The sequence below is a fragment of the Danio rerio genome, chromosome 25, assembly GCF_052040795.2.
Source record: "Danio rerio strain M-AB ecotype USA chromosome 25, GRCz13ab, whole genome shotgun sequence".
Taxonomy (NCBI): Eukaryota; Metazoa; Chordata; class Actinopteri; order Cypriniformes; family Danionidae; genus Danio; species Danio rerio.
Genome location: NC_141045.1, coordinates 36,508,593 through 36,535,146, shown reverse-complemented (window position 1 = coordinate 36,535,146; position 26,554 = coordinate 36,508,593). Strand labels below are relative to the sequence as shown.

Below are 26,554 nucleotides of genomic sequence, written 5' to 3'. Positions count from 1 at the left end.
CACCCCAACTACTAAATTTTTTTATGGGCGCCACTGATTACATGTCCAAAATAACATTCTTAACACATGAGTGGGACACAAGTAAAGGCTGATTTATACTTTTGCGTCAAGCGCACGCGTATGCTCTGGTGCAGCCTACACGTGGTCGCATAGCCCTCGCCGTGGCCGTCAGCAACGCTGACATGTACCTCTCAAAAAAATGTTACTAAACATTACAAGGATACATAGCCAAAGACTCTAGAATACACAAGATCTTTACTTTTGAATGGGGAAAAGTGTAACTGTCAATATGGAAAAAGAAGCTCTGCCTTCTAGTACAGGAGCCAATCAGAAATTGCTATAAGATGAATAAAACCCGCCTGCTAGTACAGAAGCCAATAAGCGATCACTATAAAATGATAATTCTCTGGCGGAAGGGCTCAGGCTTGAGTTTCTGCCGATTTTGTGTTATACGAACATTAAGGAATTAACTAAATAGCCAATTGTTGTATAACTTTATTGCTTATTCGTAATGTGAAATGTAATCGTAAGCTTGGCATGTCGTTTTGGAGAATTTGATGTTTCCCCATTCAAACAGAATGCCCAAGCATACTGCCTGAGAGGCTTTTCAAAGATGGCCGCCGAGTGAAATGACTTGCCTTAAAGAGACTTTGGCGTAGCGCAAGCTCTGTGATTGATCAGCTTGGTAGTGCTGACGAGTGTGGGCGGAGATGAGAACCGCACGAGCTTGATGGAGCAAGTGTTTACAAGTGTGGAGTCCCGTGAAGGAGCTCTAGATGGAAACTATTGTTTTGTGTTTACCTTATGATTAATATTGTTGCACGTCTGATGACTCCCGCCTCAAAATGAGTAAGTTTGAGCCACTTGTACATTAAGGTAGCGTTCAGAAAAAACAAAACACCAGCGAAGAAACTCGACATAGTGGAACATAAACATCTACTGCCAGCTAACGTCTTGGAAGTGTTATTGCACAGCAACACAAAGAGCATGCAGAAGTTCGGCTATGCGCATAACATGCGGCGTGGGTCATGCCAATCTCCTGACGCAGAAGTATAAACCAGGCTGGCTGCAATTCACCTAATGGCCACTTGTGTCGCTAAAAACAAGGATTTCTCTATTAGATTTTATTCTGAAGTGTTCATGTCATCGGAACACTGGAAAATTCACTTTATTAGCTTTGATTACTAGTTCTATGAGGAGTTTTAAATGCGTTTTAGATTATGTAATCTCGCAATTATGATAATTACAACATGGCATAAACACCACACACACTGATTGATTGGAAAACCTAACTTCTGGCCTCGGTAAGGAAAAAGAAAATTGCTCAACCATTCTTCCTAACACTATCCTTTCCATCTTCATGTATGATTCTGAAGGTAAACCATGGATTGTGGATAATTTTGGGGATTTTAACACAGAGTTTGCTTACCGGCAGACATCAAGACGAAGGCGGAGAACAGGGCGATCTCGTCTTCAGAGAGGTGCATAGAACACAAGTTTTTCCCAAACTCGAAGACAGAGCTGATCAAGTCGTCGCAGCCTGTCAGCGTGCAGACAGAAGAGAAAACATTGAGACGGAGACGAGCAGACACTTGATCTTTTAGCAGATGTCAGGGTGGCACAGAGGTAAGAACAATGCAATCCTTCAGCGTCACTCAATGAATTTTCCTGCCACGTTTTTCTCCCCCCCCGCCCGTCCAGGATAATCTTGCTTTGGCGAGTGAGAAGGTTTATGTAACCGTGACTGGGGTCACTAACAAACTGAGTAACACTCGTGAGTCAGACAAACACTGGCAGATCGTCTACAGCAGCATTTTTTGCTTTACTTTCCCAAGCTAAACACCATCTAGACACAACATTGTTCCCTCTACTTCTGAATACAATCACTAGGATTGAAAACTTACATTCCATATTGGTTAAATGTAAAAATAGCGGCACTAAATAAAAAAACAAAAACATTAAAATAGCCATATTTAGAAAAGGATAAAGGTTTTATATACTATGTTTTGTTTATATTCTTGATTCTGATTGGCTGGAAGGTGTGCGATAAACAACCCAGTCACATGACAGTTCGTTATATAGTCACAAAATTTAATGTATCAATTTGTGTTCACAGACACAAATTTTCCCGCTTTTTTCTATGGTCTGGTGAAATTCTTGTTTCTGATTGGCTGGAAGGTGTGCAATAAAACAACCCAGTCACACAGCAGTTCATTATATAGTCACAACATTTTTATGTATCAACTCATGTTTACAGACACAAATTTTCCGTTTTTTCCTGTTCCTTAGCACGACGGTTAACCTACTATATTTCGATGGGTATTTTCCTCAACATGATTTCTAACCTACTTTTAACATATTGTATTTCAATGGGCATTTTTCGTGTTCCTCAACATGAGTTTTAACATATTAAAATTCAATAGGCAGTATCTTTCATATTGTCCAGCTCGTCATAAACAAGCGTACTTTCAGAGATATTTTGGCGCACACACCCCCACACCGGAACCTACCTGCTTCTTAACAACATAAAATAAACAGCAGGCAAATAAAAGTAGGGTCATGCGTTTTTATTGCAAAAACTGACCATAAAAAGCAGTACAAACAAGTTGTTGCATTTCAAGTCCTCTGAAGCCAAACTACGTCTTTATCCGACAAACCAGCCTGATCTCATGAGGAAACGTTACTATTTTACAGTTCAGTTATACGAAAATGTACAAATTTTAAAATAAATAAACCCTAAGCCCTACCGTCATTGGGGGATGAACAAACCGTACTAAATTGTACGAATGAGATTGTATGATTTCATACTAATTAGCCGCTAAATCAAAAAGTTACGAATTGCTGTGAGATCGTGTTGGACAAACAGAGTGATTTATGAGCTTTTAATAGCTTAAAACTCTCCGGCTTCTGCTCTGATATATCCGATTCAAAAAGAATTTCCAGCACATTAGCATATTTAATAAAAATACATTCAACGAATACACTATTTTGAAAGTCATGTTTAAAAAAATGCCTATATAAATTCATTAGTTAACAGTTAGGTTGAGGAACACAAAAAAAGAGAATTAATGTCCGTGAAGCTGAATCGATAGATTAAATTTTGTGACTATATAACAAACTGCCGTAATGCAGGGTTGAATAAAACCGTTAAATGTACATGTAGTTCCAGTCAATTTTAGTCACAGTTTGAAATAAATGCACTACCCCCAAACATTAGTAATAACTGTAGTAAATCAGTGACAATCGCCAGAGCCTTCATCCATTTATAATCTCGGAAATATGCTTAAACATATTTTGCGAAGAGGTAGCTAACACATGTGACTATGAGCTATTAGATATGCCCATGCCATTTACATGCACATCTTATGCACATCTATATTTATTTATTTATTTATTTATTTATTTATTTTTATTTTTTTCTGAAAACCATCAGCACACATTTTTATTATGAATTTAAATTGTATAAATAGGCATGAATATAATATTTTTCAGGCGAGACATTTTGCATATATTACATTTTAAGTGGCAATACATTTTGTTCTGAGGCTTTGCCAGTCAAGTCAACACTTTATGTGGGTTTTTGAGAAATTCAGATTAAATTTCATAATCTGACTTGCAAAACAAATCCGACACTACTCACCTAGCATTAAAAATAGCTAATAATTGCAATAAAATAATCAAAGTTTGCTTCATTTCTAGTATATACAGATATATTCTTCTACATTTCTGGAAAACTGCTCTGTAATAGAGGACTATATAGTGCAGTGAAGGATATTTAGAGCGGATCGCAATGTATTTGCATGCATTAGTATGCAAATTTCGCATTGCGTTTCAAACGCATGAATAATAAATACATGTATTCTCCTGTCTGCTAAGAAAGATATTTTGTTATCGATCGTAACATTGTTCAGCACAACACCTATTTAGTAGTAATGCGAGTTTTGGAAGCACAAATCTATCTCCGACTCATAAATAAATCAGATATTGGAAATTAAGCAGTGAAAAATGATAAATAATTGAAATAAAACATCAGCACCACCTGAGGGCACAGTTTTCGTAGCAGTTACTGCGCTAAAGCTTGGCAAACACATGCAGGATTGTTCAAAACGCCTCATAAACGTCAGAAATAAAGTATTACGATCATTATAAGGCTGAGGACGCCCACGTGAGATATGGTTACAGTACACAACTGGATGTTATCTTTCATACCATGTCTGGATTTCTCGTTTTTGTGTTTGTTTTGGCATTTGGACAAGCTTTGAGTTGCTGTGTGCATAATAACCGGGATGGGATTTCACTAATGTCACGGCATTCAAATGTAAATGTTATTTGCTTACACCCGAAAAACTGGATGGTGGGGTTTGATAAAACGCTCATGGAAGACATTAAAATTTGCTTGCACATGTTGTAGATGCCTACAGTAACATATGCAGTGGCTACTGCCACACTGAGGAAAATTCACCCTAGTAAGGAAAGGTAAAATCCAAGGACGACGTATTGAAAGCTATAGAGACAATTTGTTGTGCTTTATTTTGTTTCTATCCAAAAATGAAGATGCAAGAGCTGAATGAGCGCAAGATGTAATAAGAATTCATTCAAATTTAGTATTTATTCTCATACTCATGAGTAAAATGTGAACTATTTTGTTTAAAGTAATGGCTTTCTGAAATATTCACAATTTTTTGTCGAAAAGTGATGCATCTTATTTATACAACAAAATCAATATAAATCAAGCATACCAAGATCTTATAGACTTGATGTTAATACTGTGCAGGCTGTATATTCTCTCCCCTCCCCCAACCCTCACAGGAGACAATCAGCATTTTTACATTTTCAAAATACTTCATTCAGGATGATTTATGAGCCGTTTTCCTCATGGGGACCAAAAACAAAATGTCCCCAGAAGGTCAAAATTGAATGGTATTGCTATACTTGTGAATATATTTGGTACACACAATGTTAGAAATACAAGACACACACACCACAGACATCATGATGTTTATACTTTACAAATTGTATATCCTGAACCCCTCCCTCTAAACCCAACTCTCACAGAAAACAATCTGCAGTTTTATATTCTACCACAAAAAAGTAGAAATTTTTGGATATTGATACACTTGTGGGTACATTTGGTCCCCACAAAGTTACAAATACGAGGCGCACACACTCTGTTCCAAACATAGATTTTCCACTTCACATCCTAAATCTGTTTGGGTTTTGTAACTCACCTAATGATTTAAAGACATCAGGCCCGGCATACTTTCCATCGAAATAGACTGTGTTGTTCTGAGGGTCGAAGGCACGGCACATTCTGACGAACACCACCTCCAAAGAGCCTACGCACAAAGGAGAGAAACAAAACTGTGTTTTTTTTACATAAGCAAAAGCAGATACGCTAGAGAAACACGTGAAGGCAAACTCATTTTCACAGCTTACACACATTGCATTCGAAACCCAGCCACAAGGTGGAGTATAGCAAACATTAGCATCTTCTTCCACAGTTTGCCTTCTCTTTTAGCTTGATTTCTGTCATAGCGGGGCAACATTTCGAAGAGAATCCTGCTGAGTAAGTTAGCTAAGATGTCAACATATTTATAGTGGGCTACATGAATAATAAGTAATGGAAGGAGATAGGGAAGCTTTTCAAAATCTCACACACTGATCAGAACAGCATAAATGCAATGAAAACCAACCTAAATATGCTCTAAACATCTCTTTAAAACCAAACGTCTGTATAAATTGTACTATTTTATTAATTTGTTGAGTCTCTTTTGTGTGCTTTAAGGAGATCGTGGTTAACAAGCTTGGACAATGAGAGACTAATAATTACAAAGTTGTGCTTTTTATTATACAAGCATGTCAAATATATAACAGTTATATAACAGTTTTGTCTGGTTATTCTGCAATAACAACACTCGTACAGCCTCATCACCTATGTGGTGTATTAGGGGCCGATCACACCGAAAACGCGAGGCGAATTTAACTGCCTTTTTTGACAAGAAAAAAAGAAACAGTGCGCTTTTTAATAATAGTGTGATATTCAAGATTTGTGAAGTCATACAGATTTGGATAACTCAAAACAGCAACCACAACTCTCTCCTCCATCTTCAAATATCTCCGTAGTCGTCTTGACAACACAAACATTGCAGGCGCCTCAATGGAAACCCCACCTCTGCTTTATTTTGATTGGAGAATGAAAAAGACGTGAGTGACTTAACACGATTTATCTGCTCAGAGTTGACTTTTTTTTTAACTGCGAACGCACGGCGTGCAAGGGCAAAAACTCGAGGCGCAGCAGGCGGTTAAAACGTGCGCATAAGCAGTGCGCAAAACGCTCGCGGCCATTAGTAAACCATACCGAACGCATAAATTGTGTTCGGTATGATCGGCCTCTTACTTCTCCTACATAAAGAGACAAGCAGAAGACTACTCGCTGCAGTTTGACAAATATTGCAGCTGTTGGACAACATAACGTACATAACTGAGGCATTTTAGGCAAGAATGTAGTTGTTTAGATTGCAACTATGCCGTTTATTTATACGGATAGTTCCTATTTTAAAATATTTATCATTTCAGAGATCGCACATCGGCAACCATCAGCATGCAGAGCAAAGAAAGTGATCACTGACCAACACAAGATGTCGCCAGAGAACGCATAATAACTCCTTGGGAGAAACACTCAACGTTTTCGTATTTCAAATACAGCTGATCAGTTCATTCTAAAACAGATCAGTGACACTCTAAGTCGATCTATCTCTTTTGTATGTTGTTGTGCTGTATTAATGCCATAGTAATCTGCTAGTGTTTGCTTTGCTTTGCCTTTTCCGGTTTAATTATTGTAATATCCAACAGAGAAATACTGGGAAATCTCTGTAGACTGATGGCATTTCATGTCGTTCAGCCTTATAATATTCAAATATCAGCAAAATCAGCTGTTTTGTCATCACTTTAGACATTACACTAGAGAATCATTCAAACACTAGCTCTAAAGGGACATTGGTGAATTAGCAATGGTTTCTGGTGTCAGCTGCAAACGTGAATGAATGGCAGAGGAAGGTAGTTTCTTGTACAAAAGAATTTTTTAGACTCTCCGTGTTTGATTTTCTTTTTTATATACACGATTGTGCCGTCAAACTGTTGTATAAACACAATATCACACTCATAGCAGTGCAATATGCCTGTATATTGTATGCCTACGGGCTCGAGTCAACGCACGCCTCCCAACAGTGCCGATATGCAGCCATATGGCACTGCTACGAGTGTGACTTTGCTGAAATTCAGTTTATAAATGTGTTTTCATTGTAGTTTATGCGCTTATCGAATAAAACGTTCATCCATACTTAATTATGCGCTTTTTTCTTGCGCATTTTTAAAATTCATGCACATCCTGACTTTCCAATTAAGCAGTTTTCAATGCAATATTCCAAAAATGAGCGTAGAAATAGCTGGATGGCAACATAGCTAGTCACGTTTATAACAGACAAAAGCACTTTGTAGTCTGAACCCAGCATTAAGGTCGTAAGTGGTGTGTTTATATCACAATAAGTAGCTATATCTCAAAAAACGGCTTTATTAAGTCACCAATTGTCTGTTGTTATTTTTTTTTTAGAGTAGTCTGTGTATGTGTGTGTGACTCAGGTGGAGTGTGTTGCTGTTATTGTTGTGAGCGGGAGCGGTAATTCTACAGCGGAGTGCTTTGGTGAGCACAGGCTTAGAGGATAAAAGCCACGTAATAGAAGCCATTACGGAGCTTTAGAAAAGATGCCGGTGGTTTAAAATGTCATGTCAGGAGAGAGAGCGCTCACTCAGTATTTTGTTAATCATTTCGGTCGGGCACAAACAGAAACACTGAAAGCCGTCGGGATCATGACGGGGACAGTGTGATCAAGCACTTCGGCCCATTATTTGCGAGCAGATAGTGCGCAGTGCTGATATCATCTCAATAGTGCCTTACTTTTCAAAAGAGCTAACAGATTGTCCCGATACAGTATTCGGGTATACACAAGAGATCCTCAGCTGAAGCACGGCACCTCCTGCTGTGCGACATTGCTTGTGAATACTTGCATATTGCTTACTGTGCAGTGTACTGCTGCTAAAGGAGTCCTATTATGCCCCTTTTTACAAGATGTAATATAAATCTCAGGGGTCCAAAGAATGCGTCTTGTGAAGTTCTAGCTCAAAATACCTTACGGATAGTCTATTATACCATGGTGCAAAGGACTCTTGTTGGGCGGAAGCGAAAAACACCCCGTTTTTGGGTTTGGATTTAAATGCAAATTAGTTTATGTTACCCACGCCCCATTTCCGCAAGTGGGTGGAGCCTTTACAGCCTGTGCCTCAGTTATTCTGACATGTGCGTGCGTTTGTCAAATTAAATTCCTAATATTCACAAAAATGGAGCTTGTACACAAAAAAACTCAGGGGTCCCTTTTTGATAGCACTTTAAATAGTATGCAACAATTAATTCTTAATACATATTTGATAAATTGACTTAACTATTTTCTGTCGAATTAAGTAAAAAGGTTCATTTAAGTGATTAATTACACTAAACAAAAAGGAGATGAGTAAAAACATTTTAGCTCCAACTTACCTGCAAGGATTTGTCTAGAACAGAGGTGCCTAAACTTGGACCGGGAGGGCCGGTGTCCTGCAGATTTTAGCTCCAACTTGCCTCGACACACCTGCAGGAATGTTTCTAGAAAGCCTAGTAAGAGCTTGATTAGCTAGCCCAGGTGTGTCTCATTGGGGTTGAAACAAAACTTTGCAGGACACCGGCCCTTCAGGACAGTTGGGGCACCCCTGGGCTGCGTCCGAAATCGGCTACTACTCAGTGGGTACTGCATTTGAATTTAAACGTACTACTCGGCCATTAGAAAAGTACGTTCTATACAGTATGAATGTGAAAAGTATGAATGGAATTCGGATGTACTACATTCGCCATTTTGTCATGGTCACGTGCCCTACCTGCGTCAGTTGCGTCGCTTCACTCCCATTCATGTATTCTCTGGTGGGGCATCATGGGATAGCGCAGCGAGCGTGGGATGTACACTTCAGATTCTCGTCGGAAGTAGTAAGTCATCTGGGTACTTCTCGCATACTGATTTTCGAATTCTACGAATTCGGACATACTACTCAGCTCGCATACTGATTTTAGCATACTATATAGTATGTAAGTATGTGGTTTCAGACGCAACCCTGGTCTAGAAAGTCTAGTAAGAGCTTGATTAGCTAGCCTGTGTGTTTCGATTGGGGTTTAAACTAAACTTTGCAGGACACCGGCCCTCCAGGACAGAGTTTGGGCACCCCTGGTCTAGAAAGCCAAGTAAGAGCTTGATTAGCTAGTTCAGGTGTGTCTGATTGGGGCTGGGAATAAACTTTACATTGCACCGGCTCTCCAGGACCTAGATTGAGAACCCCTTCTCTAGCTGATGCACATTTTGGCAAATATAGTGAGCCATCTCGTACAAAAAACTGCATACTGTGCACAGTATACAGATCACTAGTATACTACTCCAAACACATACACAGGCACTGCAGAAAAAAGGTTAATTCCTGTTTTACACCCTGTAAACACACAGGCACGCACACAAAGTAAGCCTATATTGGATGATGGTAATGTGAACACACACTTTACCTGCTTTGAGAAGCACTATCTGATCATTCTGACAGAGCTCCATGAAGCCGTCGATGCGCTTGGCAAACTCCACCACATACTGAATGGCCTCTGTGATTTTGATGGCACACAACTGCCACATGACTTCCCTGGGCTGAAAGGAAGCAAAACACAAAGAGATTCAACAAAAGGCTGTATTCTTTTGAAGCAGTTTAATTTTAATTAAATTTCTGCACCTATAAATGTACTTTATGATAAAGAGTATAAAAACGCCATAAAAATAACGTGATGGAAATTACCAGTGTTATCCCATTTAAAAAAAAAATGCTCTGAATTAGTCACTTAAATTGCTGTTCATCCTGTTGTGCAACCATCCTGAACATTTTTGAACCCAAAAACCCTGCCACATTGGGTACCCTGCAAGTTTTGGTGTTAAATTAAAACATCCCATCCGAACAGCCATGTGTCTTTCCAAGAATGTGTGTGTTTACCTTGCTCTGGTAGTTCTCCACCTCCTCCTGAAGGAACGCCTGCCAGGTCATCTGCTGAAGTTCTTCTCTCAGGTACTGACACGTCTCCATGTGGGACTTGGAAATGTTCTGGGCCAGATGTTCTGAAACACAATGCAACATCCCGTCAAAAAAGCCCTCTAGTGCTTGACTGCACTTAATTCTTACGATAGATAGATAGATAGATAGATAGATAGATAGATAGATAGATAGATAGATAGATAGATATTTCGAGCTGTACTATGTACACAGCATTTGTTTCCTATTATCATGAAAGATGTTCCTCTTACTGGGATATTCATTTATGCTCACAGGAATGCTGAGGGAAATCTTTCAAAAGATGCAGCATTTCCAATCAAGGAACTGCACTGTAGTGATTTAAAGTCAATTTAGAAGCTTGTTGACCGTCTGTGTTTCCCTTCTAGAGGAAAATAGGGCACTACTTCAAGTATAAAAGTGAGGAGTGCGTGTAAATTCATGGGAACAAAGGTCATATTTGCTTTCAGCAAGAATGAGCAAATGGAGACGAGAGAAAGAAGAAAAAAAAAACAGTATAAAAATTCAATCATGTTGAAAACACATCTGTTAAAAGGAGTCCCAGAGCAGGAGGGGAAGCTAAAAAAATGATTTCCCTTGGCGCGTGCCCTGCTGGATCCTGATTGGCCCTAATTAATGGAAACTAATTAGAAAAAAAGAGGTTCTTTTAATGAGTCTTTGAGATGAGTCTCCAACCTAATGCTATTTTAAGACATCTTTAGCGACGTTTGCCCCACGGTTGGGTTCTTCCCCCTAGTACCACCCCCTGCCCAGAATCCACTTTACCATTCATTTGAATGATCACTTACCCAACTCAGCCATGGAAACGGTGGGGGACGTCTCCCCATTGGTGAAGGAGCAGTAGGGGAAGAAGCCTGAGCCAGGGGTAAAGTCGCAGATGGGCTCTGGCTTGATGCCATTGATGTCCAGGCCGGATTGATCAGGTGAGGGTTGGATGTCCAGGTAGAAGCTGCTGACTCCTGAGTCAGGCTTGGTGCCATCCGGCGTGTGGCCATTCATGTATCCACTCAGATCATCGTGGAGCTCGGTCAGACCATTGGTGGAGAGGCCATAAGTTGGGGTAAGGGGTTCGGCTTCACCGGGCTGCTGCTGGTGGTCCCGCTGCTGCTGCTGTAGCCGGTGTTTCTGCACTTCCGCATACAGGCTGTCCCGCTGTTTCTTTGACATTCGGCCAAACTTCACCGCTGTAGGAGCAAAGAGAGTGCACTGAGAACAGGAATCTGTTTCAAATTGTCGGAACCTTCTTAAATATAATCAAATGCAGGCTGAGCAACCACGTCAACACTATTGTACACTTGGGAGCCCTCTGGAGCTGTTAACCTTCAAAGCGAACAGTATGAAAATTCATGAAAGAACTCGTATAGATTAATACAAATTATCTACCCAATTTAACTCAAATGTGAAAGAGTTACAAATTTACATTAGAGTTTGTTGGGTGGAGTTTGTTTCTGTGGCATCCTTGATAAATGAGTTTAATAGCCCCCCTTGTACAATCTAGCCTCTAGGGAACAAAGGTAGTGATATATAGCTCAATGTTTATGTTCATCAAACCAGCAACCCTTTTGTTTAACGCCCACCACCCTAAAACAACCCTAGCACAAGATATAGTAACTAGACTTCCTAGCCATTGTTACTTAAAACAACAAAATCCGCAATGTCTTTTCCCTGAAGACTTTTGGCCTTTGATAGAAGGCTTAGTGTAGTGGCATGGAGAGTACAAGTAACTCCCGGGAGCAGGTTTTAATGTCTCTCACAGAGTATTAGTGGTGTATTGGGTCAAAAAAGCTCTTCTTGGTAATAGCATTAGCTTTCTCCTGCTGTCTACTCTCAAAATGATCCAAGAACAGAGGACTTGACAATGAATCCTCAATTTACAAGCACTCTCAAAAAGGAAAGGCCTTTTCTTGTAACACCTGGAGGAAGCGGCAGACAGACTGTTCAGCTTAGAAAGAAAGAGCTGCTACGGTTTCAGCCTGTCTTTGAACTGGAAGAGTGTTAGAAGAACAGGAAACTGGGGACGGAATACAGTGTGGATCAGATATAAGTGGAGATCAAGTGTTCATAAAAAGGAAGGGCGTCTGGCAGAGGACAAGCTGATCTACTGATGGATGGAAGAAGATGTACTAGAGAGTTTAGTGGTGAATGAAATGGATAAAGAGGCTTTAAACAAGAGGACACCAGAGCAGAGAAGAGGATGGACAGAAGAGGAGAGAAAAAAAGGAGGATGTCAGAAGGGGATAGAAGAAAGTGGTAGATTTAAAGTAGGGGCAAGAGACAAGAAGATCAGAATATGGATAGTGGATATGTGAGGAGAGACATGAGCCAAGACAAGAAACGAGGAGAGACGACAAGATAAGGAGACAACATGGCAGAGGAGACCAGATGAGATCTGAAGATGAGGGGAAGACGAAACATGAGAAAAAAGGCAAAAGGGCAAGAGCTGAGACAAGTGGGAACAGACAAAGAAGAGTCAAGTTTGACGAAAGAAAAGTGTAGATAAGACAAGAGATGAAATGGGAGGAGATATAATTAGGAGACAAGTGCTCAGCAGAGATGAATTATATTTCCACCTGGTGTTAACATGCATTCATATGCGTCCCTTGTGACCACTTGTTCGCAGACCCTTGCCTCTTGTTTCGTCATCCTCGAAACAATGCCAGAGTACTACTGAATGAATTACCTCATGTTACACAACTTACAAGCATGCGAGAAAGCAATCTGAATGGCAACTATGGGGAAGCCAAGGCCTAATAGTTGGAGAATTTGACTTGTGACTCAAAGGTCGTAGGTTAGAGTCCCAGCAACAGCAGGAGTTGTAGGCAAGGGGAGTGAATAAGTAGAATAATGCGCATCAGATTCTTCTGTCCTATTAGTTCTTGGATTGACAGTTGTCGTAGCTCAGTGGTTCTCAATTCTGCTGCTTGACATCCCCCCCATCCCCCACCTTGCACATTTTGTATGTCGCCCTTACTTAAAATACCTGATTCAGAACATCAGCTTGGTAACAGAAAGATCTATAAATGGATCCTTGATAATATTTGATAGTAAATATTTTAGGATGTCCCAAACTCATATCAGACAAATAAACACAGTATGAACAGAGCTTTAAAGTAAACCAAAGGACACGGAATAATATTAGTAGAAAGAGGAGATCACATTAGATACAACCTGAGACCCAAGACAAATTAAATTATAGGTAAATTCTAAACATAACAAAAGTGGAAAGGAGATGAGACATACAGGGAAGTGACATGAGGAGATGAGATAGGATCAGCTCTGAATTTGAGGAATATGACTGAGTCAGAGTGGAGGCCTACAGTAACATGCGTGTATCTGTGCACACTCTGCGTCTCTGTCCCCGAGTAAGGGAGGCAGATGGGGACTGGTGAGCTTCAGTCGGAGTGAAGTCAGAAGTCACCTTGCCTGTCCTGGTTGTGTGTGAGAGAGCAGCCTGGTAGACTCGGAAGACCTGGCCTGATTTCATCCTCCTGTCACGGGCCGTAGTCACACAGCCCAGCCGGAGGCTCAGCAGGGGGCCTCCACACACACACACACACACAAACTCTCACCTGTGCTCCCCGTAACGCTGCTCACCTGCATTGGCTTTAATGAGCCTGTTTTAATGATGCTCATTTAATAAAAGCTACTTGCTGTCAAGACTCTCCACCCTGACTGAGCATGCCCCGCAGTCCAGATCCACAACTTGCCTCTTAAATTCATCTTGTCACAAGTTTGGTGAAAATTAATGAGTAATGGGCTCCGACTACAGAACAGGTACTCTAACTTATGTGACATGGCAAGACTGGGGAACAAAGGTAAGTAGGGAATAAAGCTGTCTATTGCATTTAAATATTTTCTTGAAATCCTTTTACAATATTTGGTGCATCATGGAAATTTAGCCATATATATATTTATATTATATATATATATATTTATATTTATATAGCTACTACCTTACTTTAACTTTCTCTGTTTGTTGCCTTACGTTATAATGGAAGTGGTACTTATTATATGGTAGAAACTCTTAGGGAAGGGACCATTCTCAACTATTTTTAATGAGGTTTGCTTAACTTTACATTATCAGAGATCACTCTACCAGACTCTACCAGTATCTTTGCTGTTTAACAATGCTCAACAGATTAGCTCGGTTTACAACACTCAGGTTCCCACACCACAGAGTCATATTAAAAATCAGAATACTCGCCACAATATTCTTGTAAACCAGTGGTTCTCAATCTCGGTCCTGGAGGTACGGTGCCCAGCAGATTTTAGCCCCAACTTGCCTCAACACACCTGCAAGGATGTTTCTAGAAAGCCTAGGAAGACCTTGATTAGCTTGCCCAGGTGTGTCTGATTGGGGTTGGAGCAAAAATTTGCAGGACACCTGCCCTCCAGGACCAAGATTAAGAAACCCTGTTGTAGACCATTTCAAGTACATTCTTGTTCACTCCATAATGATTCAACCTAAAAATGGAAATCGACATATGTTCCCAAAACTTACAACTGCTGACAAATTATATAAGATTCCCCAAAACACTTTCGGTTGTTGCAATCAAGTTTTTGCTCTTCTTAGTGCATATCTGAAAAGCACTTGCTCTGAGGTTGCATGCTTATATTACGCACTGCTATTCTTGGTATTTTGCATTCATTTGATGTTCTGTATCTGTGGAGAGTCTTGCTCTCCCTCTGGTGCCCGCTGCACTGGACATGGACTTACCGTCACGTGACATGCCCACGGCCAGACACTTCTGCAGCCTGCAGTGCTGGCAGCGGTTCCGGCTGGTGCGGTCAATCAGGCAGTTCTTCTGACGCGGGCACGAGTACGCCGCATTGCTCTGCTGACTCCTCCTGAAGAAGCCCTACAGGCCCGAGAGACAGAGAGAGGGTGCTTAATACATGCAGGGCTCAAAAGTACAGATTTTTTTTTTTCATTTATGCTGGCCTGGTGAGACTGCTTGTTAGTCTTTTAACTAGTTCAAAAGTCTTGTTCGAACTCATGAATGTGGATCACTACTTCTTGAAATTGGAATTTAACAAGTGCCATTAAAGGAAATTTAAATTTGTGGTAAATTTTACAAACATTTTTACGTCAAGTTTTCTTATTATTAGTAATCAGAATCATATTTATTTCCAATCAATGTGAGTACGCATGTATGAGGAAATTTGTTTAGGTATAGTAATGCATGAGAATTGATGTTCCAGTTGTTTGGGTTTGAATTGTTGTTTGAGGTTTGAAGTGTTATCCCTCGCTATAATGTGGCTCACTTTTCGTGGCCTCGCAGTTTCACCGATTTTTTTCTTGTGAATTGACATGCTTGTTTTTTCTACAGCGCACTGATTAGCGCATTGTGTTTGGCGTCCTGACCATGGCTGTAGACCATTGTCAATCAATCTTCTCCATGCCATGTCTACTGTACAGTACAGAATGCGTTCATCTTGCCAAATCTTTACACAATATGCTTGCAAGTTTTCTCCCCACAATGTCGGCGAAACGTTCTGCACCTTTAAAGACACCTGCGGTAGCAGTCAAGAGGCAGAGGATGATGCTATCCATAGCACAAAAAGTTGAACCTCTGGACATGCTAAAGGAAGGTAGCGTTACTCAGCTGTAGGGCGCCATTACTGAATAAATAAATGAAGATCTAATGGGTTTGATCTTTGGTTTTATTCTATAATACTGGACTTATTTTTCTACAAAGGTTTGAACTTTGAGAGTGTTTAAATGAAAGAAAAGTTTGAAAATGTCAATGCCTGTCTGAGAAAAGTGTATGAAGTGTGTATTGAGAGATTTTACAGCCTTAAAACATCTATAATAATTGTAAAAAATCAAGCAGTGAATATGATAAAAGTGAATATGTTCATAATACTAATAACAATACATCAATATTTTTTATTTGTGCTAACGATGGTGGATAGTACATCCATAATGTCCGTGACATTCAAATTTAAACACTAAACTATTACAAATAATTATTGAAGTTTGTAATAGTGATGGGTCATTCATGAACGATTCGTTCTTTTTGAACGAGTCTTCAATATGACTCGGGAACTACCGGTCCTCTCAAGGAGTGATTTGTTCATCCGCACGTGCGCACATTTGTGCAGGTAGTATTGTTACTTGTCATATGCGTTTAGAGCCGGAAAAAGAATTGATCCGCTCACCTCTTGAGTCCTCTATCGGCAGGGCCGGAGTGGGACTCATTTTCAGCCCTGGAGTTTCAAGCCAGACCGGCCCACCTCAGTTCACGACTGATTACAATTTAGTTACTAATGGCACTATCACGTCTTTTTCAGGAAAACTGCTGCTTTAGAAATTCAAATGTTCAACAGCCCTAAACAGTATTTTATGTCTTAACAATAAAATCGAAAAAAAAAAAAAAAACAGATTTTTCATGGGAGATTCGATCACAGGTCTGCGACATTGAAATGCAATGTGCTTACCACTGGACCACATTGGCGATAATACACATTGGCGCTTTTTCTCCTATTTTTAGATTTCTGATCAAGTTATGTCAGATTTATTAATGTAGTGAATCATTTGATTTTCATTGAGCAGGTGTTTTATTCATTTTATTCGAATTCTTATATTCACTAAGCTGCCGCTGTTTGGGGTCGATAGTTGCATTACATCATCATCATTAACGTTAGTTAACCTGCAGGCTGCATTTTTCTCATGGGGCTGCGAGAAAATAAATAAAAAGAGCGGCACTACGGTAAAATAATGATTAAAAAGAGTAAAGCTATGGTCAAATAAATACATAGAAGAAAAAAGTGTGACTGCTGAGAGTGCAAGCAGCTAGGGACACCGGCCCTCGCGGCCAAAAAACAGACCGGCCCACCGGGAATTCTCCCGGTCCTCCCGATTAGCCAATCCGGGCCTGTGTATCGGGTCTGAGTGACTCGTTCATCATGAGCCAATCATATGCGTTTAGAGCCGGAAAAAGTTTTGATCCCTTCATCTCTCGAGTCCGCTATCGGGTCCCAGTCACTTGTTCATCATGGGCCAATCATACGCGTTTATAGCCGGAAAAAGAATTGAACCATTAATCTCTCGAGTCCTCGGGTTTGAGTCATTCTGTCACGTGATGAACGAACGATCATGGCTCCTATCGGCTTATGCTGTGCATTGATTAAGATTATATGTGACTGTCAGTGTAACGTGAACGAACCCCTGACATTAGAAGACATGAAGAGGTGAGCTGAGCAAAGAGACAACAACACCTTCATAGACAAAAGAACAGGTAAACATTGAATTATTATTTTCTCCTTGTTATATTCTACTTTTGACTTATTTGTCGTGCAATCAACCTTTTGGGCTGGTTGTAGATGTGTTTGGAAGCAATTCGTAACATTTTAATAATATTTTGGCAAATTGAACCAAATAAACGAAATGACTCGAAAAAAGATTTGTTCATCTCGATGAACGAGACTCAAAGATTCGAGTCTGTAAAATGATCCGGACTTCCCATCACTAGTTTGTAAGCAAACCTTAATGTATTTACACGATAGCAAAGTTGAAAAGTTGACCTCCGACTCTGATCTTTACCTTACTAGCACATATTACTCCACATGAAGTGCTCATAAATAAACATTCCTGTGGCAAATGCTAAACAGATGGTGGCGGCTTTACAAACGCTTGTCTCGATCATATAGAAGTATTTGTCTTCACTCAGGATACATCTGAACTATGCATACGTTGCCGCTGTAACTATAAAAAGCAGTTTGGAAGGAGTATTTTTCCTCATTAACGATTGGCACTGCTAGTACCGCAATGGGTGAGAAAGGTAGTAAATAATGGCGAGTTTGCGCGAGGTTATTAATGTCGAAAAAACCAAGGCCGAACCCGGCGGTGCTGCGAGGGGGAAGGAGCGGGCGCCTACGTTGAGTTGATTTCTCATCCCTTTGACTTAATGAATTGATTCCAGCTCGTCATTAACACACCCCACTCCACAGCTCCATACACATATGTCTTAATTAGTTGCTCATTGGCTGTTTAATTACTAGAAAACAGCTGACAGCTGCCAAGTTGCTTTCTAATGGCAGCCATTATGAAAGCGGGGTAGGACTGGCGGTGACAAGCAGCGCTCCTTAATAATGCTATGATTTATGGGCCGGAGCGGTGTGCTCGCACATATCATTAAATGTCTCCGTGCCTCGAGTAATTAGTAACCATTAAAGATACATTTCAGCAGTTTATTCTTCAGGCTCGCGCGTTTCTGCTGCCGAGTGAGTGACGGTGGGAGATGCTGAGCAGAGAGTCTTGTCTATTGTGTGCGGGAAAACAAAAAAGCACGCCATTCAGGAGCCGCGTCCGCACGTTTGTTTCTGCCGAGCCTGCTCGCGGAATGCTAACGAGTCGCTCCGGTGACAGGCAGCAAACAGGAATACACAATAAGCACAAAATTCCTGTTTGCTGAGTGGACGGCGTGTTTGAAAAATGCACGAAAAGAGGAGCGTCGGTGGGAGGACGTGGTTGCAAAACTGCTAACGATGTGCTGTGATGCAAAGAGCTTCCTCTTTTGACAGTTTTATTTAAGAAAAAAAGTCAAGTGTAGCAAAGGAGGTAAAGAAAAACAAGACGCTGGGATTGTCGTCTCGTTGTAATCGTGACATTTTTAGCAACGTTTCAAACTGGCTATGCGAGTTAGTAACAATTGCGAAGTCCTACAAGCATCATTTGCCTCACAATAACTTCTGTTATGTTTCGTGGAATGTCTCATTTGTTGGCCTTTCCCGCTTTTTCTTTGCCACTTTGATGCAAAGAGCTTCCTTTTTGACGGTTGTATTAAAGAAAAAAAGGTCAAGTGCAGAAAGAGAGGTGAAAAACAAGACCCAAGGATTGAATCGCAAAGTCCTGTAAGCGCTGTTTTCTTTACAATAACCTGGAATGTCTCATTTGTTGGCTTTTCCCGCTTTTTCTTTGATGCAGGTAGTACTTTACACTGGCAGAGATCATTCAAGTGTCTTTACTAGTATCCTACTTCACTCTTTCACAATCCTAAACAGATTAGCTCAGTTTACAACTCAGGTTCTCATACCACAGGGAGTCATATTAAAAATCAGAATACTCGCCACAACATTCTTGTAGACCAGGATATCTCAATCTCGACCCTGGAGGTCAGGTGTCCTGCAGATTTTAGCTCCAACTTGCCTCAACACACCTGATTGGATGTTTCTAGAAAGCCTAGTAAGAGCTTGATTAGCTTGCCCAGGTGTCTGATTGGGGTTGGAGCTAAAATCTGCAGGACACCGGCCCTCCAGGACAGAGATTGAGGAAAAATAACAGAAGATTTTGTAAGAAAACGGCTTCCTGTTTTGATGGTTTATTTAGGACAAAAGAGGGCAAGTGCAACAAGAGAGGTAAAGAAAAACAAGACCCAAGAATTGAATGGCAAAGTCCTGTAAGCGCTGTTTTTTCTTATAATTACTTGTGTTATTTTTCCCGTAACATCTCATTTGTTGGCTTTTCCTGCTTTTTCTTTCCGCTGTGATGCAAGTGGAAGGGGTACTTTACATGGGCAGAGATCATTTAAGTATCTTTACTAGTATCCTACTTCACTCTTTCACAATCCTGAACAGATTAGCTCGGTTTACAACACTCAGGTTATCATATCCCAGAGAGTCATATTAAAAATCAGAATACTCGCCACAACATTCTTGTAGACCAGGATATCTCAATCTCGATCCTGGAGGTCAGGTGTTCTGCAGATTTTAGCTCCAACTTGCCTCAACACACCTGCATTGATGTTTCTAGAAAGCCTAGGAAGAGCTTGATTAGCTAGCCCAGGTGTCTGATTGGGGTTGGAGCTAAAATCTGAAGGACACCGGCCCTCCAGGACAGAGATCGAGGAAAAATAACAGAAGTTATTGTAAGGAAAATGGCTTGCTTTTTTGATGGTGTTATCTAGGAAGAAAAGGTCAAGTGCAGCAAAGGAGGTAAGGAAAAACAAGACCCAAGGATTGTCATCTCATTGTAATTGTGACATATTTAGCAACATTTCAAACTGGCTATGTGAATTGCAAAGTCCTCTAAGCGCTGTTTTCCTTTCAATACTGTTATTTTTCCCGCAACGTCTCATTTGTTGGCTTTTCCCGCCTTTTCTTTCTCTGACAGGGTTGTTTAGCTTCTTACCTTGCAGCCCTCGCACGTTATCACGCCATAATGGATGCCTGATGATTTGTCTCCACAGATCTTGCAGGGAATTATTTCGATTTGAGCTGCGGAGAGAGAAAAGAGAGAAGACACTGTCAGGATTTTTCACTGTCACCAGTCGGCGCGCAACACCTCCTCCACGGCTGCATGTTTCGACATGAAACAGCGCCGAGCTTCAAACGCATCACGTCCCTGCCACCCTCGGCTGCGGCGTGTTTGGAGGAGGCCATTCTGACTTTAAACAGAAAACCCTCAGAATTGTGATGCCAACCCATGACTTAGAAACAAATGCAGTTGCAATGAAGCACCGTTGTTTCCTGCGGAGCCTTTGGGCTGTAATATCGAGAGATCCCAATTCTTTACCATATGACTGGACTGGACTGAAGTTCTGTTTGTTGCTCTAAAATCCCACATATTTTAATACCAGTAGTAGTTTTAGCACCGCGAGATATAGTCGAGTCCAGAAGGCAAAAAAAAAAAAAAAAAAAAAACTAAACTACACTACTACGACTAGACTAACTAACTGGACCAGGGATGCTCAACCTTGTTCCTGGAGATCTACCTTCCTGCAGATGTCAGTTGCAACCCATATCAAACAACTTGCCTGTAATTATCAATGCTGTTCATGTCCTAATTAATTGGTTCAAGTGGGTTCGATCAGGTTCTATGCAGGTAAACCTCACTCCTCTGACCTATTAAGGTGCTCCAGCGACAGACTCTAGAGGCCATGGGCTTTAGCCTCTTTGTTAGAGCAACCAACTCCCATGCAAAGAATCGCCGGTTTGATCCCAGCTCAGTCTGGGTTAGGTGCATTGGGTCCGGTGGATTGCACATATATTTCTAGACATTTACATAAGTAAACATCATATTGCCAATAATATAAACCAATATTGCATATCCATAATTATTATAATGGATATAATTAAACAATATTTACACTATAACGTAAATTAGAAGTGTAATAGAAAAAAAATACATATTTTTACGCCACTTTGAATTTTACTCGAATACAAATACAAATACATTTCCCTCCTCAACAAATACAAATACATATACAAATACTGGCTGCTCTGCACATCCCTATATATAAATATCTAAATATATATATATATATATATATATATATATATATATATATATATATATATATATATATATATATATATATATATATATATATACACACACACACACACACACACACACACATATGTATGTATATATGTATGTATGTATGTATGTGTATATATATATATATATATATATATATATATATATATATACACACACACACACACACACACACACACACACACACACATATATATATATATATATATATATATATATATATATATATATATATATATATATATATAAGAGAGGCCTACTGTAGCTTTGTTTACCAATTCTGATTGGATTTGCATTGCATTTTTTTAATTTCATGTGTGAAATTTGGTTTAGTTCATGAAGTGTGGTTTGTTTAGTCAAGCGGTGGTGTCAAGCTAACCAGGCCAGGCTCACTTGTACTCTGAAGGCCCACATTTAAAGAGATATTTTACTTCAAAATACAAATGTTGCTATTTATACCCACCCTAATGCCATTCCAAACCCACACCTCTTTTCATTTTTACATCTAACATAAAATAAGAGGTTTAGAGCAAAGTTCATGCAACCCTTTCTCTGTCAATGAAACTGAATGACCACTACATCTCAAGCTAAGACAAAATTTTGTATATTTGCTCTATTTTATGCCACATCTTACTTGACAGAAACTTAGGTTGCCTGAAGCACTACTGCGCTACATGTCAGAGTGCTGCTTTGCTCATTGTATGGAAAAGAGCAACGTTAACACTTGACCAAATATCTCCTTTTGTGTTTCAAAAGAGAAAAACAAAAAAATCCATACAGATTCAGGAAAAAAAAGAAGGAAGTTCAATTTCTGAGTGAACCGTTTGTTTGGAAACACAGTAGATATTGATTCCGACAGATAAAACCCGGCTCTCCTTGATAAAGCGAGGCATCTCCAAGCAAAGGCCACGGCACTATAATCACATCAAAGGACCTGAACCGAACCTCTGGCCATTGCAAAATAGACCTTCCCCGCGCAAGAGCTTCACTCTATATTTAGCCGGATTACAGCTGAACAGTCACTGTTTAATGTAGCCTAAGCATTTTATTTCTACTTGACAGAAATTGCTCCCTCTAGTTCCCTTAGATCCCGAGCCAAAGTTCCCTGCAGCTACTTGCCTACCTCCAGCCAAAACACTGAGGCTCCGTAATATTTTAGTGCACCTTATAAATCCGATCGTACAGAATTAATTTGCACACATCAAAATTTGCCACCGCTGAGCGACGCATCGGCGGCGGCCCACTTCATCATCTGCCTTCAAGCTCCCGTTGTGTCATCTGGATAATGTCAACATCCCCGCAGCGCTGCCAAGGGTCTCCTGTTCTGCTTCTGCTCTGCGCTGATGATCCACTAACCCTGCGCCGCTACACAGTCCGTCTGGTCAAGATTCTGCGTGTTTTGCGACAATCACTGATACAAATCCTCAGGAGGGCATCCTCGCGGGAATTGGCAGATGTGCTAACTTCTCTGATCACGTTACTTCATGATTAATTTTTAATAAGGGCTGGCTGACATGACAAAAATCTCATGTTACAATATACAGTCGTCTCATTTCCTTATAACAATATATATCACCATATAGTATCATTTCCGTAAATTCAATCAATTAATATTTATATACAGTTGAAGTCATAATTATTAGCCCCCCTTTGAATTAAATTTTCTGTTTTAAATATTTCCCAAATGATGTTTAACAGAGCAAGGAAATTTACACAGTATGTCTGATAATATTTTTTCTTCTGGAAAAAGTCTTATTTGTTTTATTTCGGCTAGAATAAAAGCAGTTTTCAATTTTTTTAAACACCATTTTAAGGACAATATTATTAGCCCCTTTAAGCTATATTTTTTCGATAGTCTACAGAATATACAATAACTTGCCTAATTACCCAAACCTGCCTAGTTAATTAACCTAGTTAAGCCTTTAAAATGTTACTTTAAGCTGTATAGAAGTGTCTTGAAAAATATCTAGTCAAATATTATTTACTGTCATCATGGCAAAGATAAAATAAGTCAGTTATTAGAGATGAGTTATTAAGACTAATATGTTTAGAAATGTGCTGAAAAAAATCTGCTCTCTGTTAAAAAGAAATTGGGAAAAAAATAATCAGGGGGGCGAATAATTCTGACTTCAACTGTTTATTGACCAAAAATAACTATTTATTTTTTACATTTAAAAGTACTTACTACAAAATTGACTTCCTATTTCTCACTTTATTTATAAATGAATTAATAAAATAAATAAACATTAATAAAATATTAAACACTTTTCAAAAACTAATGATTACTGTATAAAATGTGCTTTTAAGATTGCAACTTTCTCACAGAAATCTCATGTTACGACATAAAGTCGTCTTATTTCCTGATAACAATATTACGAGATAGGATACCATTTAGGTAAAGTTAATCAGATAATATTAATATTGGCTGCATGTAAAGAACTATTTCTTTTTAACATTTTAAAGCGTGTCTTCAGAAATGTACTCATTAATATTTCTCACTTATCTATTTATTTATGAAGGAATAAAACATAAACATTAATAAACTATAAAACACTGTAAAAAATAATGATAACAGGTCGAACATAAAAATAAAAAAAGCATTACTAAATAAAACACTAAATGCAAACAGTGTGCCTTCAAGAATGTAACTTTCTCGCAATTCTGCTGGCGTGTAAAATTGTGTGCATATAAATTATGTAAAGTATTACCATAATCCCTGTATTTTGTGACATCACGAAATTAACGATAATGAACTAATATATATATATATATATATATATATATATATATATATATATATATATATATATATAGTCAGACTCAAAATGATTCACTATATATAAATAAAGATAGATAGATAGATAGATAGATAGATAGATAGATAGATAGACAAGTATATACATATATATATATATATATATATATATATGTATATATATATATATATGTATATATATGTATATATATATATATATATGTATATATATATATATATATATATATATATATATATATATATATATATATATATATATATATATATATATATATACATACATATACATATATATATATATATATATATATATATATATATATATATATACATATATGAATCATTTTGGGCTTGTGTATATATAATGTAAACATTGTGCTTTCAGGATTGCAACTTTTTTGCAATGGTTCTGACGTGTAATATTTTGCTCATATAAATTACGAAAGGTTTTTCCATAACCAATGTATTTTGTGTGACATATGAAGCTATACACTTATAAATAAATAAATTATATATATTATAATTATATATATATATAATTTTTTATTATTTATATATATATATATATATATATATATATATATATATATATATATATATATATATATATATATATATATATAGTTTATAAATATACATTTATATTTCACAGATATGGGTTGCAGCTGGAAGGGCATGTGCTGGATAAGTTGGTGGTTCAATCAGCTGTGGCAACCCCGGATTAATAAAGTGACTAAGCCGACAAGAAAATTAATAAATGAATATATATATATATATATATATATATATATATATATATATATATATATATATATATAATGATATTGCACAGCCCTATGAAACAATAATTTCTGCTGTATTTCTCAAACACAAAAAAAACAACACAAAAAAATCACGTCCAGTGCACTCCGCTGTTTGTTTTTGTGTTCTCTCGGCATGAGCATTAGCGCGCCAGTGTGTTCCTACTCCTTTAGCATTTTCAGCCTCATTACTTACATAATTTGTTCTGACATGCACTCACAACAACTGAAGCATGCTGTAATTAAGGCTGGCTGCGGTTGAGGTCCAGGAGAGGAGCCGCAGTTCCCCGCCCCTGCCTGTAGGTGGCAGTATAGGGCTGCGAGTACCGGCTCATAATCCTCCACGCCGCTGGCATCACAGACTACAGGCTGCGGGTTCAAGCCTACGGGGCTGCTATCTGACTCGCTCCCTACAGGCGCTGCTCAGAGGGCCCTTCATTTTCGCCATGGAAAAGCAGGTGCACTTGCTTGCTTGTACACGACCATTCTATTACTCAGTCAGAGACTTACAGTGCTCAACATAAGAGTATACGCCCCTCACAAATCTCCTATTTAGATTCATATTTTCTACAGGAGGTTTTACAATATTATATTTGTGCATATACTTTAGATTAGTCTGCACTGGAGCCAAATCTGGAGCTTATTGAACAGTAACTTAATAGGGAACACTATAGGTGAATTGACTAAATTGGCCGTAGTGTATAAATGTGTGTGATTGGGTGTTTTACAGTACAACGTTGCAGCTGGAAGGGCATCCGCTGTGTAAAACATATGCTGGAATAGTTGGCGGTTCATTCCACTGTGGCGACCCCTGGTGAATTTCTTTTTAATACATATTTCTATTTAATACAGTTTAACAAGGAGCAAATAGGGCATAAATGGGCAGTCGGGTTTGGGGTTTGGGTCGGATTCTCGCTCTCGCCAGGCCTCCACATGAAACCCTCACAAAGCTCTTTGTCTCCTGCCTGGCTCGGGCTGCTGGATCCGAGCTGCTTTTGTCTACGGAGAGAGCGCTAAACCCAAATTGTTCTGCCGGAGAGAAGGAGGAAAAGAAATCCTCACAGCAAGATTAGGACGGGGAGTAATTCATCCAGCTCCAGAACAAACACACTCGGCTAATAACACACAATATACAGTCGCTCGAATGCTTCCACATGTTTACAGGGTGGTATTTGAAAACGCCGGGGAACTGAATAACCTTTAGAGGGGGGGGGACATAGTAAGATATTGCTCTGTTTTCGGAGATGCTACAGTTGTAAAGTCTAATGCAGAAAACAACTGTTTCTAAATATATTAACAAATCTGAAAGCAGAAATTGCAGAAGTGTTCACAATCTATTTTAATTGTTAGAAAAAGACACAAAAATTCACAAATACAACAATTTTACACTGATTTTTTCATGCAAAAACTCCTTGGAATGAATATTGTGACTAATAATAATAATAAAAATAAACTAAAATATACTTTTTAATATACTATTATTATTATAATTATTGGTATTATTATCATTATCAA

General features: G+C 38.9%; 1 protein-coding gene across 5 annotated transcripts in view; it reads right to left on the bottom strand.

Moving 5' to 3' along the window:
• roraa (RAR-related orphan receptor A, paralog a) overlaps positions 1–26,554 on the bottom strand; it is a 512,855-nt gene that overhangs the window by 10,103 nt on the left and 476,198 nt on the right. For 4 of the 5 annotated variants that reach the window (XM_087310917.1, XM_087310916.1, NM_001110167.1 and 1 more), the window contains 7 exon segments: positions 20,312–20,397; positions 14,897–15,038; positions 10,968–11,363; positions 10,105–10,226; positions 9,635–9,767; positions 5,229–5,336; positions 1,430–1,540 (listed from right to left, as the gene is read on the bottom strand). In XM_087310917.1, coding sequence (XP_087167043.1) covers positions 1,430–1,540; positions 5,229–5,336; positions 9,635–9,767; positions 10,105–10,226; positions 10,968–11,363; positions 14,897–14,909 — 883 coding nt within the window. In that variant the 5' untranslated portion in view covers positions 14,910–15,038; positions 20,312–20,397. 5 annotated transcript variants of the gene reach the window in all.